General features: G+C 33.8%; 1 protein-coding gene across 1 annotated transcript in view; it reads right to left on the bottom strand.

Moving 5' to 3' along the window:
- The window catches only part of Rab14 (RAS oncogene family member Rab14), a 49,714-nt gene that overhangs the window by 936 nt on the left and 31,660 nt on the right, over positions 1-17,118 (bottom strand). The window contains exons 3-6 of the mRNA XM_089102288.1: positions 14,303-14,424; positions 9,123-9,255; positions 7,606-7,674; positions 1-1,751 (exon numbers count right to left, since the gene is read on the bottom strand). The exon at positions 1-1,751 is cut by the window's left edge and continues 936 nt beyond it. Coding sequence (XP_088958414.1) covers positions 1,649-1,751; positions 7,606-7,674; positions 9,123-9,255; positions 14,303-14,424 — 427 coding nt within the window. The 3' untranslated portion in view covers positions 1-1,648. The remainder of the gene's footprint in view (positions 1,752-7,605; positions 7,675-9,122; positions 9,256-14,302; positions 14,425-17,118) is intronic.

The raw sequence follows: 17,118 nt of genomic DNA, 5'->3' as shown, positions 1-17,118 counted from the left end.
AACTATTCAAGTGTTGCACCGAAATTCGACTTCTTTGCACTATCCGATTAGGGGGATTTTTTTTTTTTAAGAGCTTGGATTGTATTTTTTTTTTTTTTTAAGAATTCAAAGCGAGAATCGAGATTTCTAACAGTAATAATAATAAGAGAAATCGGATTAACGACGCTTCTTGACTACAAGGGTCCCTGCGTCTGCTACAGTGTGTTGCTGCAGCAAGATCCGATCTGTGTCCCTTATTACCAAGCTAAGGTCAAACCCACTGTGCCACTACAGGACCGGGATTGTCAATAAATTCTACCTCTTCAATTACTCAAATTTTCACTACGGGGATTTTTTAAGATTTTGGACTGTCAAATTTATTTTTCTTTTCAAAATTCAGAGCGAGAATCCGGATTTTCAATCGAAATTCTTTATTAAATTTAGAAACTATTTATGGACTTGAGTGATGCCGTGTAACCTACCTGTAGTAGCTTGTCCTTCATATAACAGAATTTAATGGTGAATACAGATAATCCCATATATTTCGACAAAATATGGACCACATACGGCTTTAAATTGCCATATTTAAAAAAATTATAATCAATATATACAACACTAAAGGAAGATATCAAAGATTGTTCATCAAAGGTATCGTAAGTAATTATTTCATCGACTTCATCAAAGATATCACGTAATGTTTATTCACAACTGACAGGCTGGGATAATTTTTAATCCGAATATCTGTTTCAGACTGCTGATACTAATATAGCATAATTGCAGACAATTTGGAAGAATATGGGGGGGAGGGATTCTAGTTTCGGCAAATTTGTTTTTTTCAAAGTCCGTTTCCTGCAGCATTTTTTTGATTTTTGTACGGGCGTTGTTTATTGAAGACTGGATTCTAAAATCGGTTATCGAATTGAAGAATTTTCAACTTTACTGATGATCTAATAATTAGAATTTAATTTTTATTTAGAATGCCACCATTAAATTGATACTGGGATTCTTGAATCGACAATCTTACTATTGAACAAGATTATCAAAATTGACTGTGAGAATGCACTCAAAATTTCGGGTTTAGCGGAATAGTATAATAAACCTTCAAATAAATGATTAGACATCTAATGACAAAAAAGGTGAATTTTTGTCAGTATTTTTCAATATTAGATTGTAGATAGAAACCAAAATTACGAAAATTTGCATTGTAATCTAATAATTCGATCCTAGAATCCATATTTTCGGTACAAAAAAAAAAAAAAAACAAAAAAACAATGATTTAAAAGCCTAATAAGCCACATTGACAAAAATTATCCAAACCAACATCATTAGGTATAAGCATCATTATTTATATTCGGAATAGTGAAACATATACAGGTCTAATTAAATTCGACACGCATCTTAACCGTAGTACTGAACTCCTCATTCCTCCATAACAAGGTTCGACAAAGTTAAATTTAAAGAAGTGGGAAAAAATTACTCGACACAACAATAGAAAATAATAAGTTTTAGGTAACCCACTCAAATCCAATAAAAAGAATAATCTTCAGAGTAAACACTTCTTAGGCAGGTAGCAACAAAGTTTGACTAGAGTCTGCTATCAAACCTAATACCAAAGTCACCACGCCAGAGACAAAGGATAATAAGACTCCGAGCAAAATGACGAAAAACTTTAACACGAGCAGGACTCTTTTGACTGTTCTGGATTTTGTAGTTGTCTAGAAGCTACTATTGGCTTGTGTTGGACTCCAGATTCGGCAGCGTTCAAATCCAAGCTAAAAATGAAAAAGTTTGTCAATGCATGGTCGATTCAGCCACGGTTTTTCTTCTTCTTATCTTAGTCACTGTCTTGCTACTTTAGTACACTTTTATTTGGCAGTGTTTTCAGTCAAGTTAATAAATCGACAAAAAGAAAAATTATTTTAAATGATTAATTTTTTTTTTTTGGTATCGATCCTTATTTTTAGGATATAGCCTTATAACTGTATAAAGTTACCAATAAAATAAGTACTTTGTCACTAAGACTAAAAATATGAACAAAAGCGGGTTTGGTCTGATTGGTTTATAAAAGCATCCTTTATTTCGATTGTTAAATTTACAAATCTTATAAATTTACAACAGGTCTTACAAATTTACCAGAAACATATTTCATTGATAATTTCATAGACGGCACTGCTTTTCCATTTATGAGGACTTAAGAAAGTTTAAGAGAGAAAAACAGGTTTAATATAAATCAAGCAGTGAAAAACGTACTAAAAACGAAACCAACAAAACATTACTTAATAAAAAAAATCCCGATTATTTCGACTCCACATCCAGGAGCCTTTATCAATGGTAAAGAGTAAAAACAAAAATAGTATAAATCATTGAAAAAATACACACACAAAAAACAACACAACAAGAAAGAGAAAAAAGAAGAACAAAAGACAAAAAAATAAATAAAACTCGTATTTTAATTAAAACTTCCTCAATACTGCTTAACTGTAAAACAAAAAATAACACCAAAACCTCTAGATATTTTTACTCTTTATGGGATCAGGTTGGGAAATAGGATTTGTCTAAAATAAAATACTATATTTATTTGAAAGAAATAAAAAAAAAAAACAGGTCACCACCCCCGATTAAATTTATAGGTTAAAACCTTTGAAATATTTAGATAAAACAGGCCAACGAAACTCATGCGTTATAAACTAAATGTATTTTTTTATTTGTAAATTCAGCTGCAGTCCGTTGACTCTTGCCAGCCTTGACCTCTTCCCGATTTTCACTTACATGGTTGTTACTTGTTCGAGGACTATTATGTAAATTACTAATATTAGAAAATGTTACCTGGTCCTTAATTAAACTATTATAAATTGAATTAATTATAAAATCTCCTTCGTCTCCATTAATAATAATACCCCCCAGATAACTTTTAGGCATTTTTATTTTGCTGCAATCTATTTTCTAAATTTTGTTGCGTCCTTCCTACATAAAATTTACCACAAGAATACGGGATTTTGTATACACCCCTTTTTATGTTTTTTGAAATCCTATCATTTCCATTATTCAGTAAAGAACCTATAGTTTGTCTGGATTTAAATGCTGTTTTTATATTATGTTTGTTTAATTCCCTTCTTAATTTCTGTGATAGAATCGGTACATACTGTAAAGTTATGTAATTTATTTGTTGATTTGACCCATCATCTTCTAATATTACTGGTTCCATTAACCTTTTTTCCCTCGTTTCAGTTATTTGGGAAATCATCTTTGTTCAACAGTGCAGTAGCAAATCATATTGCATAAGAAGATCAATGTAGTAATTTTTTAAGGGCTTTAACAAAAAATCTGATTTGTCAATTGAAACTAGATTAATTTCTGAAAATTTTAACAGAATCGTTAAAGTTATTACGTAAACTGCAAAAATGGTGTCTGAGCAATAATTTTTATTTTTTAATTCCAACAAGAAAAATACCTGAAAATTTTGAAATTAGTTTGGTTTTCCTTTTGCGTCAATGAACTCATTACGTCATTTTATGTGGTGGAACTTAATACATTGAAAATATCTTATGGTCTCAAGAGAACAAAGTAAAAGAAAGAAAAACGAGAAAAGTATTGGAACCAAGCAATCCAAATACCTACTGTAAGAAAACAGTACTACACAAAAAATAGATATGGCATCCTGAAAAGCAAAAAGCAAAGGTATTTAACAGACTAGGCGTATCGAGAAGTAAAAATTGAGAGAGCCAAAAAAGATCAAGGAGCGTTATCACAATGATGAAGACTATAGAGAAGCAATAATTGAGAAAGCCGAACAAAAGATCAAGGAGCGTTATCCCAATGATGAAGATTATACATAAGCAATAATTGAGAAAGCCAACCAAACGATCAAGGAGCGTTATCCCAATGATGAAGATTATAGAGGAGCAATAATTGAGGGAGCCAAACAAAAGATTAAGGAGCGTTATCCCAATGATGAAGATTATAGAGAAGCAATAATTGAGAAAGCCAAACAAAAGATCAAGGAGTGTTATCATAATGATGAAGATTATAGAGAAGCAATAATTGAGGGAGCCAAACAAAGGATCAAGAGGTGTTATCATAATGATGAAAATTATCGAAACAAATATAAGAAAAAAGTTGATACCAGAATAATGGGCAGATACTGGGGTAACAAAAGCTATAATGAACAAATCAAAACCTCCGCGAGGCTGTACCAAAGAAAGCATAAAGACAAAGTTAAGAATTACATTCAGAAGTCCAATAAGCTTAATCAGGGTGGTGACTTGAGTTTTTTTTGTAAATTTATTTAATGATCCCAATTGCCAATCTGATCCTGTAGAGGAAAAATATCTAGAGATTCTGGTGTTTCTGTTCTGTGTTACAGTTAGGCAGTATTGAGAAAGTTTTATTAAAATGTTAGTTATATTTATTTGTTTGTCTTTAGTTCTTTTTTCTCTCTTTCTTGTTGTGTTGTTTTTTTTAGTTTTTTTTTAATGATTTAAATTATTTTTGTTTTCTTTCTCTTTTTTTTCTTTACCGTTGATAAAGGCTCCCGGATGCGGAGTTTTTTTTATTAATTAATGTTTTTTATTGTGTTTGCTTTTAGCACGTTTTGTTCACTGCTTGATTTAAATTAAACCCATTTTTCTCTCTTAAACTTTCTTTAATTCTCATATTTCATTCTAGCATTAACCTTTCCACTGATTTTTTTTTTGGGGGGGGGGGGGTTGGAAGACTCCACTTTCAAAGACAAAGAAGAAAAAAGGTGAGGAGAAAGAAATACTACAGATTACAGTCTAACAAATAAATTGCCTTCTAAATCAGATTTTATGAAAGAACAACCGTACCTGTGTAAATATTATTTTTTATGCTTCCTCTTTTTTTTCCGATGGTGCAAGAAAACTACTGAATACACTGTTGGTAATATGAAGAAGCCAGTACTTAAGTCAAGGGGACAAAAACGAAATCGCAACCGTTATCTGTGGGCTAGGATCTTAACAAGTGTGAATGATTTTCTTTTTACGAGGGAGATGGAAGTATATCTACCAAAAGATCTCATTCATTCTAGAAGTATGATTGTTATAAATTCTCAAATATGCCGTTCATAAACTTTAACTAGACTTAAACTAGAGTCTACAAAAGAGAAACCGTCATAAATATTTTATGAATATGCCTTTTTTGCCTAAGGGTTAAAAAACAAAAAATTGCTTTTCAATTGCAAACACATAGTGATGATGGAGACATTCAACGGCACATAATGTTATTTGACTGCTCCCAATGGGCTAAGAAACTCCTTTTTCTTCATTCATTAGAAGCAATGAACGGGCAAAGAAAAGATGGAAAAACGACTAATTATTGCATCCAAAAAAATGCAAATCTTCGAAACGAACTTAGCAAAGCCAGTTCAAATTACGGCCATAATGTCATCACTAGACTCGTTAGTTCGGAGCCTAAGAAATTCTAGAATTCAGTCCAGAAATTGCTTGGTAAAGACGATGTTAAGACTGTGCTATCAAACGATCAAGGCATTCATACCAGTACAAGCGTAACGAATGATTATTTTACATTAGTATGTTGAATCCATCTTTCACTTTTCTTGATTTCTGATAACGAAATAATGGACGACACACCAGAAATCAAAATTAACCAAGGTCAGACAGATTTTAAAATCTTGAAGCTCGGAAACCAAGCTACCCCCTTGAGATCCCATTGAAGCTCATCAAAGGTCTTCAGATTTAAGGAGTTGCTTATTAACTGCCACTTTCAGCCAGTGTCTTGCTGATGGTACCCTTCCATTTAGTTTTAATCGTACTTTAATTCCTCCGATTCTTGAGATACTAGGCCAGACTAAAAGCACGTCTTATCCGAATGGATTGGGAAGAGGTAAGGAAGAATTTAAAGGAAATTGGAAGTTCTTGGGAGGGTGTAAAAAGGGATAATTTGAATAGATTGGGAAATAGGGGGAGCATGTGCAGCTGTGTTGGCTTCAGGCGGCTTGGTGCTGCAGTGAGTTGTTAGTAGTAGTGGTATTAAAAAAAAAATTCCCAAAGGTTTTAAGGTTTCGTTTGATTGACTTCAGCAGTGCAATACCCAGCTCAATGTGACCTTGGGCTTGATCATAGTATAACTTATTGCCTTGTACTTGAGTAAGATGCCATTTTAAAGCATTTAGAAATTACAAGATCGTACGCAGCGCTATTTTTGTCGTTATTTTAAAAGCTCGATCGTTCTTGACGAAAGCAAAAAACTTGGTACATAGAAGTAGATTGCAAGAGTGCTTAGTAGTTTCGTTTCTGATCGGAAGCAATGTGCCTTTCTTACAAATGAGAATATGTCTAATTTTACCAGTAGATTTGGCACATCTCCCCAAGGATACAAGTTAGTTCCTTTATCCTTTAAATAATTTTTAATAGTGTTATGAGCAATTACGAAACAGTTTTTAATTTGTAGAAGACGTAACTATACCCCTTGCATCCCTGGCCATGGAGCCTTTCGAGGGGGATTAGGAGTGTTGTGATTGGATTGTGTATGTATTGTGGAATAAAAAAACTCTGAACCAAGTCTGAGATATGTTAGCACCTTTACAACAGAAATTAAATTTGACTTCTAACTTGAGATACTAAAACACAACTTTTTTAAAGTGAAGCTTACAGTAAAAGCAAGAACAAAAACACGCAAAAATACAGTAAAAAAAGTAAAAACCATAAAAAACAACAAAAAAATTTCTTGCTAATTTATTTCCTTCTAACCAATATAATTAAAAGCCCTGACTTAGAACAAAGTAACAAAGGCTGTAAACTCTTTGTTGTTAAGTTTAAGCTTAATTCTCAGATATTGAATATGATTAAATCTACTAGCTTCTTGCTAAAATCCTTTCTTCAGCATAAAAGATTTCCTATTTCAATTACTAGTTTAAGAACTACTTATTGTTCTTCTGTTAGGTCCTCGCTTGATCACGCTTGTCATGGTTGGCATCACCAACGGTCAGACATATTAAATTGAGGATATTCAAAACAGGCTTTAAGAATTTTTTTGGTCCTTCCTTCAGTTTTATGAGGATTTAAATCCTGTTCGTCTGACTTCCTTAGAAATGAGACGACGTAAACCTACCGCTTCACACTCAATAGCCTCGATTCCCACATTTACCCTCACATTCATCCTAAAACTTGAGAACTAGAATGCTAGAAAACTAGTACGTGGACTCACTTCGGTCACAAAATCATCATAATTCCTTTGCAGTGTTTAATTCATCCTTTTAATTGATAATTTCATTGCTTGACATTTCTTTACATCTGAATACGTTGATTTTAAAACAGAAAAAATACCTAATACCTCAGTTTAATCATATTAGATGCTGCTGAAGGATAGGGATTCATTTATCTTTTCAGTTAAATGTTCCACAATAGTAACTCTTGATATTTTTTGCTTTTAGAATAAGCACTATTCTCATTCAGGTAGGACTTTTTTAAGCAGTTTCGAATACTACATAACTCACACTTGAAAAAAATTTTCTCTTTTTTTATAGACTTGTTGAAATTACTTTCTGAATTATTCAGTTACTGTCTGTTTTTGCACAAATATATGGTAAACAAACTAAATAATAAAGTAAACAAACTAAATAATATAATAACAAAGAATAGTTATTACCTGCCATCCTGAATGTTTTGGAAGATTCGTTTGGCAGTCTCAAGAAAAGCATCTTCAACGTTTTCACCCCTAAAACGAAAAAAGTGTAACTTAAACTATGATTTGAATGGTTTGAGGGAATACTTGCACATAAAAAAAATTCAAAAACAACAATTGTCTTAGACAGTTTTTATATATATTCATCATATAAAATCCTAAATATTTATTTGTTTCATTCAAACGATTAAAATCTTACTTCCCTGGGGAGATGTGTTTTTTTTTTTAATTTCAGTAGTACAACCAAGGTCATACTTCTCAGATATGTTTGTTTATCATTAAATTTCTTTAGCCTTTGATATAAGAACGGGAGTCTCATGGGGATATCCCAAAAGCAGAGTACCCACAAGACCCCCTATAGAAGCTACCCAAATACCGACCAAGAAATGTCCACATTCTGTTCCAATATCTTTAATGTCCATTGGTTTAAAGAGGTCGACTACAATAAAGACCATTTAATTGATGCTATAGAATGCTAGTATCTTTGAAACAGTAGTAAAATCTGGCGGTACTAAAATTATTGATGATGGTTGAGGTGGTTATAAGTGAGTCTGATGCTTTGAAAGGACTATGACGAGTGACAAAATATTCTTTTGACACAGTCTTGTCCATTTTAAGCCCAGAAACTAGCGAAAAACAGACAGATATCCGCGACGTACCCCATCTCTGAAAGGCCAAAAATTGTCATTTGGACAAGAAAAATGGTCATGTACCACCCCTGCCTCGAAGTCCTCACCAGCCTCCATGTGCTCACCACCTATATGCAAGAGATAAAAACTCAATTTTGATTTTGAGTCATAGTAAGCAACATTAAAGGGGCCTTTGCTATTTATTTTTGCATTCACACGTGAGAACTAAGGTCTAAGTGGAAAAAAAATTAAGAAAACCGAGTAATGTGGCCTTTCATTAGAGAAATAAGGCCCTGGTAGTTTGATGACTAATCATTAGGCATATTAGTCTAGAGTAGTCATAGTGGGCCAGCAACCTCTGAGCTACACAGTTTAAAATGTATTCTCTTGTGCAGCTTCGCACACTTTATCTTCAAATTAAAAAATACAAATGAATATGAGACGATGCATAAACAGAAATCATCAAGAATAAAAATGGCAACCCAAGTTATCTTAGATACAATATTTCAAAAGGAAAGAGAAAAACAGTAGTTGGCCCGACTGATTTAGATACCTTTCCAGTCCAAACCACGCCCTTGACACAGAACACGGAGGGTGACCGTTTCCTCGAAAATGTATTAAGCCTTTCTTCTTACTGTTTTCTATATATACCTTTTTTTAAATAACTTTCTAGTATACAAATTTTTGGCATTTGTTTAGAAGCACTGAATTATATCTATTAAGCACACGGGCCACAAGAACTTTTTTTTCGCCAAAAGATGCGATCCTTTGACGCTAGAAAGCTGTGAGAAATAATTTACTCTAAATGTCTAAAACTCAGGTGTGACTACATGCGTAGAAATAAAAACTTACGTCTTGGCACTAGTTTCAACAAAAATCAGGTCATTCTCATCAGCAAATTGCTTAGCTTCTTCATAACTAACATCCCTTTGGGCTTCCATATCTGATTTATTGCCTACCATCAAAATCACATTGAAAAAAAAAACTTTTTAGCAAGATTCAACTTTTCGGGAAAGGAAATAGTAGTACAATTCCGAATTCAAAACTTTAGAGACAGTTAAAAGTTTAAATCAACGATTTCACTCTGTGTTTACACAACTGCTTTCATTCTGACGCCCAACGGACGCAGCAAAAGACATTAAGGAAAATAATGAATTGAGTACAAAGCAAACAAGCTACAAACTTACTCTTCAAAAGAAATAAGGCCTACATTTCGGCATTAAAACTTGTAGACTTGTCATAAACGAAATTATCTTTCTGAAAGTTACGTTTTCTAATCGGTGATTCAGACAAAAAGTGATTTATTTTTAGGGTATTAAACGCATGCGTGCGTTGAAGTTTTTCATCCTAGTCGGTGATCCGTCATGAAGGATGAAATTGTGACAAAAATGGACGAAGTCTGGCACAAAGCGGAGAAACATCCATTTTTGGGGAATGGGAGCATTTAAAGTCATAACAAGGACTTCTGTACCAAATTTGACATAAACCATGTTTATGGTTTATGTTTATGGTTAACAAGAAAATTATAAAATTAAATTAATCGAAATTTCAAAGTTATCCATATGAAAAAGCTCACAAATAAACGAAAGCTCAAGATAGAAGCTTTAATGCAACTGAAAACACAGAGCACAGGTATTTATCCTACTTTTTTTTTACTAAGAAATAAGTGGATACTATATAAAAATATCAAAAACACTATTAATAAAAAAGCATTATATTATTAAACTCGCATTTCAAATACCTTCCCTCCGGGTAGCTTTTAACTGAGAGTATTCATGGGATCTGTGTGCTTGCCCTACAAAGTTTAGTGAAATAGCTTGTTGAGCCACCTCTATACCCCCTCGAAGGGATGATTTTAGGCACCCCCCCCCCAAACATATTGTTTTTTCAATTTACAGATGATTTTTTTTTACGTTTTCACATAATCGGACTGTCTTTGTAGGTTTTATTTGAATCCCTTTCGCTGAAATAAATGCATGCGTGCGTAACTGATTCAATTGCTCACAAAAGGCTTTAAATTCTATCTTGTTGCTATTTTACTACTTAAAAGAGAAATGAGGAATTTCTAATTATATTAAAATGAAATTATGACTTTATGCCAAGGTTATATGACTGAATTGAGAAATTTTGAAATTCTAGAGCGAAAAGTAAAATAAATTGCCAGAACTGAAACAATGATCAAATAATATCATTAACACAACAAAAAAAGAATTGATATTATATATTGGTGAAAACAAAAGGACATATTCTGCATTTTCATAATTTTGTTGAAAAGCAAAAATATGAATAAGATAATATAGAGTGTAGAAACAGATAAACAGAAGTACCTGTAAAGAATCGCGTGATCAGAAGTTGTTTTTTTTTTAAACACACCCTCATGTCACAGATCGGCCGACGGCTTTCTAAATACCAAAAGACAAGACCCAATAAGCCAATATTAAAGTCTTAGGTGAAAACTCCAACCCAGAAGTGATGCTGGCAATTAAACAGTCAAGCGTTTTCGGATAAACCCATATTGTCTATTGCTGATACGGTTATTTGGCTTGAGGTATGTGTAAAGGTTTTTTTTTAATGACCTTGTAACCCTTGGAGGAGGCTGATTGGTCTATATGAAGCACTATAGGCAGGATACCTAAATGGCTTGTGAATAGGGATGATATCAGCTGAATTCTAATCCCTTGTGAAGCATCTCGAGCACACCCAGAGCCAGAATATTTGCGATAGATCAGTTAGTTCAGCAATTACCTTAATAGACAGCAGACAATATAGGAAAAGCACAGCAATACACAAGCAGGCAAAAAACCATCAGAAGTATAAAAAGAATTGCGACAGTCAACAGAGACAGAAGAAAAAGCACAAGGGGCTCGCATGAAAAAAAATATAGTCTCTAGTTTATTATAAATTTAAAATATAATGAAGATGTCCTACTACTACTGCTCGCAACTTGTTTTGGCATATCTAAATAGAACATCCTCGCGCTGTTCTATTTAGAGCTTTACTCTCTGATACCGTCCGTGAAATTCCCCAAACACCCCCTAAATGAAACCTGAGAGGAAAAAGCTTGGTACTTGTATTAAAAAAAGAGAGGTCCCAATTGTTATTAAGACTGTCGCTAGCGTGGACTTAGCAAAGAGCAATGAACCCCACTTTTTTTTAAACGTCATCATGCACATTGGATGACCTCAGACATTTAAATGACGAGTTATAATTCTAGCGCTTTTTACATTGGTCGACACTGATTCGGGAGCCGCCGGCTGTCCTTTCAACATCCTCTATGCTCCCACACAGCGTGGGAGTGACATTGTAAGAGCCATTTCAAGCGGAACGGTCGAAAGGTCTATTGCCGTGATTCCCAACGTGGGGACAGGCCTCACCGGTGGAGCATGGTAATATTTTGGTTGTTCATGGGCAGGACACGCATCCTTCAGCTGATTATAAAGAGAAAAAAAAAAAAAAATTCATGTGAATGACGTGAGTAAAAGAATACATGATAGTATTACAGTGACGTTAAACGTTGCATAAAAGGTATTGTATTAATACAGTATTTTCATTAGTATAACATATGCCTAGGGTACGACCCCAAAAAAAGATACCTAGTTAATGGTCTTTTAAGCTTCCTTCAGGTAGATACGCGTAAAATTTTAAATAACTAAATTTGGTACTTGTAATTTGGTAATATCCCGAAAACACTCCCGAAGAACTTTGATCTGTGTGATCTTAGAAAAACCAGTTTGTCTTTCACATTCGGTTATTATTAGTTATTATTAGTCTCAGTGAGAAAAACTACGATGTAGGTATATTTTCATTAAATATTTAATTTATAGAGGAGATTAGGTTAGGTATTTGACATAATGCGTTCTAGACGGTCTGCTTTCCATAATTGCCTTCTGTAGTTTCCATTATTTTGTTAATAAAGTATTATATTTTCACAAAATCCACTTCTTGAGTGTTTTCGGTATATTTAACAAGTGCCAAAAATTTAAATATCCCAAGGAGAACATCGGGATTTTAGAAAAGCCTAGGTGAGGCATGGCCCGAGGTCGGTTGAGAACCACTGATCTGTAGTATTTGTATTAATGCTAATATCTTCAGAGGCAAAGGTCCCGAATAAAACAAATAACCCATTTTAACGGAGGCTTCGCCGACATATTTTAATAAAAGGTGAATTTGGCGCACCTTGTTCAAGGTAATCAAGCAAGAAATTTCAATCTTCCTGATTTGGAGGACCTTAAGTCCAATTCAACTCTACCCCCCTCTTTTCCTCCATGCACAACTTGGTATACAAAGAATTGCTGCACCTCTCCCGAATTACGATAGCTCATGGATTACTTAGAAAATGGTTCTAAATACTCAAATATTAACCATTAAATATCCCCAAGATTTACTGTCCAAGGTAAAAACAGACTAGGTGTATATTTCGGAAATGGTGTCTGATTTACATTAAAGAGACATTTGAAACTTTCTGAGCTTGTTAATTATACACCTTATACACAATTAGACATCAAAACATACCAAGCATAAGCTTCAAACCGAAGTTAGTGTTTGAGGATTTATGTGGGTGCTGATTACAAATCTAAGGCCCATATTACGGCAAAGTAGTTCAAAATAAAAATACAACTAGATATTCAAAACACAGTGGCTCCAAATTATTCTAATAGCTCATTTAAAACAGAAGCTTCACATATTTTCAGCAGAAAGCTAGACGTCTGGGAATATTAGGCTAGTACTGAAAATATAAGTAAAAAATCGGAACACACTATGTACATATTGAGCTTCACAATAAGCACACAAGAATATATTTCTCAATTAAAGTTTAATTTTTATCCAAGTTCGTACTTATAAATCCTTGAGATCGTCGATTAAAAATCTAGGACTAATGTTGCAATACAGCATTTTGAAATCAAAACACGATAAGTACTTAATCTAAAAACAGGATTTGATTTCCACAAAAACTGGTATTTTAAGAATTTCTTATCTTGTTGATTATCTGAGCCTGTTATTACAATATAAAACTAAAAATTAAAATATCGTAATTGCGTTGTCTTGCCAATTGTTTTGATGTTCACCCGAATTTAAGGAGTTTTAAAGTCCATAAGTACAAAAAAGAGGCTACAATTGCAATATGCATATCAATCCCCCCCCCCTAAAACCACAATATACATAGATAATTTCTTAAACCACATTGGCCTGGCATCACATAAAGAAAGAAAAACGAGCAAAAATGGGGCGTTGTGTGACACAACACAACACAACAAAGCGAAATATTCACTTTGTTGTGTTTTTTCAGTATTTTCATTTGGCCTATATAAACCCCATTTTTGCTCGTTTTTCTTTCTTTAGGCACAATATACATTGCGCCGTATTTCTACTATGGTCTGAATTCAATGGTGTCAATTCCCGGAAATTAGGAGGGGGGGGGGCAAAACATACTTTTCAAAGTTTAGTTTTTCCAATGAAAGTACTAAAAAACAAAGGTATTTTTCAAAATCTAGGGAGGTAAGAAAACCCTGGGGGAGGAGGCTAATAAGGGTTTTAGAAGTGACTAATCACAAATATAATGATAAAACTGCATTATTAGAGCCCTAAAACAATGTAAAGTATGTACACTTTTTTTTAACTTTCTAGAGGTTACATGGAAAATGACAAAATTTTTGACAAATCAAACCTTGTTTGGGAATAGGTAATTATCGTGCTTGATTTTGAAATTCAATATTGTAATATTAGCTTCATATTATCTATTACAACATTGTTATGTCAAAATATTTGTGGTATACCTTTTTGTGATTGTACCATTTGTGGGACAAATATCACTATTCGTAAGTCCAAAACCAAAACGCCGAAAATGTGTATTTCCTAAACAGTGTTTGATTTTCACCAAATTTTGTAATTAGACTTTTTTACCTTTTACATTTTTTGACATCACCATTCCTGGTGGTAATGTCTGTTTATTTTAAATTTGGCTTCAATGTAATTTCTAATCTCTTTAAATGAGAGGAATTGAAAAAATGAGAAAGAGACACAAGAAATAGCACCTACTGTATTTGGATTTGTAAGGTTTTTGGCATCAGCTAACCAGCTACTTAAGTGGTTAAAAGTGGCTCTTCTAGTTACATCATAAACCATCAACGCCCCAGCAGCACCTCTGTAATATGACCTAAAATTTAATAAATACTATTTCATTTTACTTCTTAGAGCACCTTCAAGACTATAATTGGAAGACGATCCTGAAATATAATCAGGCAACGTAGTTTGATTGATTATCTCTATTGTACAATAGGTATTTTCTGTGTATCATTTGTCAACAGTTTTTTGTATCATTTTTCAACAGTGGTGGACTTCACTGGATACAAGTAAAAGATATTTAAAGGCTGAAAAATAGAAACATAGGAAGTCATAGACATAAATTACTATTGCAATCAGACTACTATTGTAATATCAGTTAAAATTTATTACTGTGTCCCCGCACACGCTAGACATAGACACAGAATGCGTCTAATATAATATTTGGTAATCACAAATAACTCCTAGCCAATCACTAATATAAAAATAACCATGTGACTTTATAAGAATAAGCATGTGAAGCCAGTCTTCCTCTGCTATAATAAGAGTCAGTAGTTTTCCAATCCTCACAAGAGAGCATAGGCTATTCTTTTTTATGCTTGTTATCTGACAAAATCTAATGCAAGTTTTTAAATAAAGGAGAAAAAATGGATCAAATAGGAAACTGAATAAAAGAAATAAACAGATCTTGCAGCATACAACTGTGTCAGGCATGCTGGTTAAAATGAATTTTTCTGCATCAATGACACATATCCAATACAGAAAAATAATGCTACAGAGGTGACAAAATGGTGTTAATGAACCAGAAAAACGGCGGAAATAGAATATATTGAGATAGTAAGGATTTCCAGGTCATTTATTTTAATGGAGGAAGCATCTTTTGAATTAATGATCTCTACTTTTTATTTAGTCGAGACCACACAGTTATGGATGATTTATTGGCTTGTATATGAGTTGTTGATACATACAGCAGGCAACACTAGCTTGCACAGTAAAACAAATGACACATCTGTGACCCTAGGGCGGCAAAATTATTCCTAAACTTTAGGTTCCACAAAAACTGTTTCAGAATGATTCGCAAAATATATCTTATTTGAAATTATGTCTGAATTCTGAATTTTACCAATTTTGAGTCTTTTTTTAGATTTAATCCTTTTCTTGGCCAGATTCGTCACAAAAACGTAAAGAATTAGGAAATAAAATTGTAAAGAATTGTGCTGATCAAGATTTTGCCCCGGGTGCAAAAGAGGACAGAACCGCCACGGGTTACCAGCAGTCATTGCAGAAACTTAACTTCCATAATCTCGTATCTTAATGAAACGAAATTATTCGGCAGAACTTTCTGGAAGACTGAAATTAATAATGGACAAGCCAGTAATCTTGAGTTCTTATTAAAGCAAATATCTTAAAGTAATACTCAAGCTAAACAAAATCTAGCAGAACTGGCTTCATCACACAATTATATTTTGTTGTCAAGTTACATGTTGTCAATCATATTGTCAAGATAGGTCATACTTACATGAGCAACGTTAGACAGGCAGTGGAGTCAATTCTCAAAATGCAGCAGGGCGGGAATCGTAAATATGTATTTCAATCTAGAAGGGGGACATTTTTTTTCCAATTCTTTCCAATAAAAAGAAAAAAAGGTAACTTTCAATGAAAAGACCAAAAAAGCCATTTTCCAGAATATAGGTGTCCCCTAGAAATCTATCTAACAACTGGCAACACTGAAAAGAGACTAACTACAAAAAGAAAAAAGAATGGCAAACATTAAAAAAAAAAACAAGTTCCAATAAAGCTTCTGGTCATCAGGCAAAATTTTCAGAGTAAAATTATTTAGAAAAATACATAATTTTGGTTTGGGGCTAGAAGTAGAGTAAGAGGTACCATTTTGCCAAGGCCCCTGTACCAGACAGGTTTCTGGTGGGTATAGTCTGGTTTGTTGGGTACAGTCTGGCTTGGTTGACATAATTTGGTTTGTTGGGTAAAATCTGGATTGAAGGGTATAGTCTGGTTTGGTGGGTATAGTCTGGTTTAGTTTTTCAAAAAGAGTGAGTATTTGACATTTTTGCAAAAAGGGATTCGCAAATTGGACACTATGAACGATATTAATTAATGTTTTGAATAATAGGAGTGTGAATGATTCTAATTAGTGATTGGATTGTATGACGGTGCAGAAAAAAAAGCATTAAACTCATTAAAAGTTAAGGAAACCCCTAAGTGGTTGTTAACTCAGGTAATTTGTTATAAATTTGAAACAACATCAGTCTATGAAAATGGATAACGGCGATAGAATGACATTGTGAGTTGACCTAGCTTTACCTCTCCGATGCGTCAATTTTGGAAGGAAAATCAAAAATACTCAGAATCGAAAATAAATGGGATCTGCCTCAAGGGGAAGGCTCAGAGGCCCTTCGTTCCCCCATTTCTGAGGGCAGGAGAGGGGGGGAGGGTCAATTTTGGAGGGAAACCCAAAAATGCTCAGAATCGAAAATAAATGGGATCCGCCTCAAGGGCAAGGCTCAGAGGCCCTTCCGTCCCCCATTTATGAGGGCAGAGGGGGGGGGAGAGGGTCAATTTTGAAGGGAAAATCAAAAATACTCAGAACCGAAAATAAACGAAATCTGCCTCAAGGGCAAGGCTCAGAGGCCCTTTGTTCCCCCCTTTCTGAGGGCAGGGGAGGGGGAAGGTCAATTTTGGAGGGAAAACCAAAAATGCTCAGAATCGAAAATAAATGGGATTTGCCTCAAGGGGAAGGCTCAGAGGCCCCTCCTTCCTCCAGATCTGA

The sequence above is a fragment of the Artemia sp. Qi Xiang Cuo genome, chromosome 16 (assembly GCF_049724085.1).
Source record: "Artemia sp. Qi Xiang Cuo chromosome 16, ASM4972408v1, whole genome shotgun sequence".
Classification (NCBI taxonomy): domain Eukaryota; kingdom Metazoa; phylum Arthropoda; class Branchiopoda; order Anostraca; family Artemiidae; genus Artemia; species Artemia sp. Qi Xiang Cuo.
The sequence above is the reverse complement of the archived record's forward strand: the minus strand, read 5'-3'. Positions and strand labels throughout refer to the sequence as shown.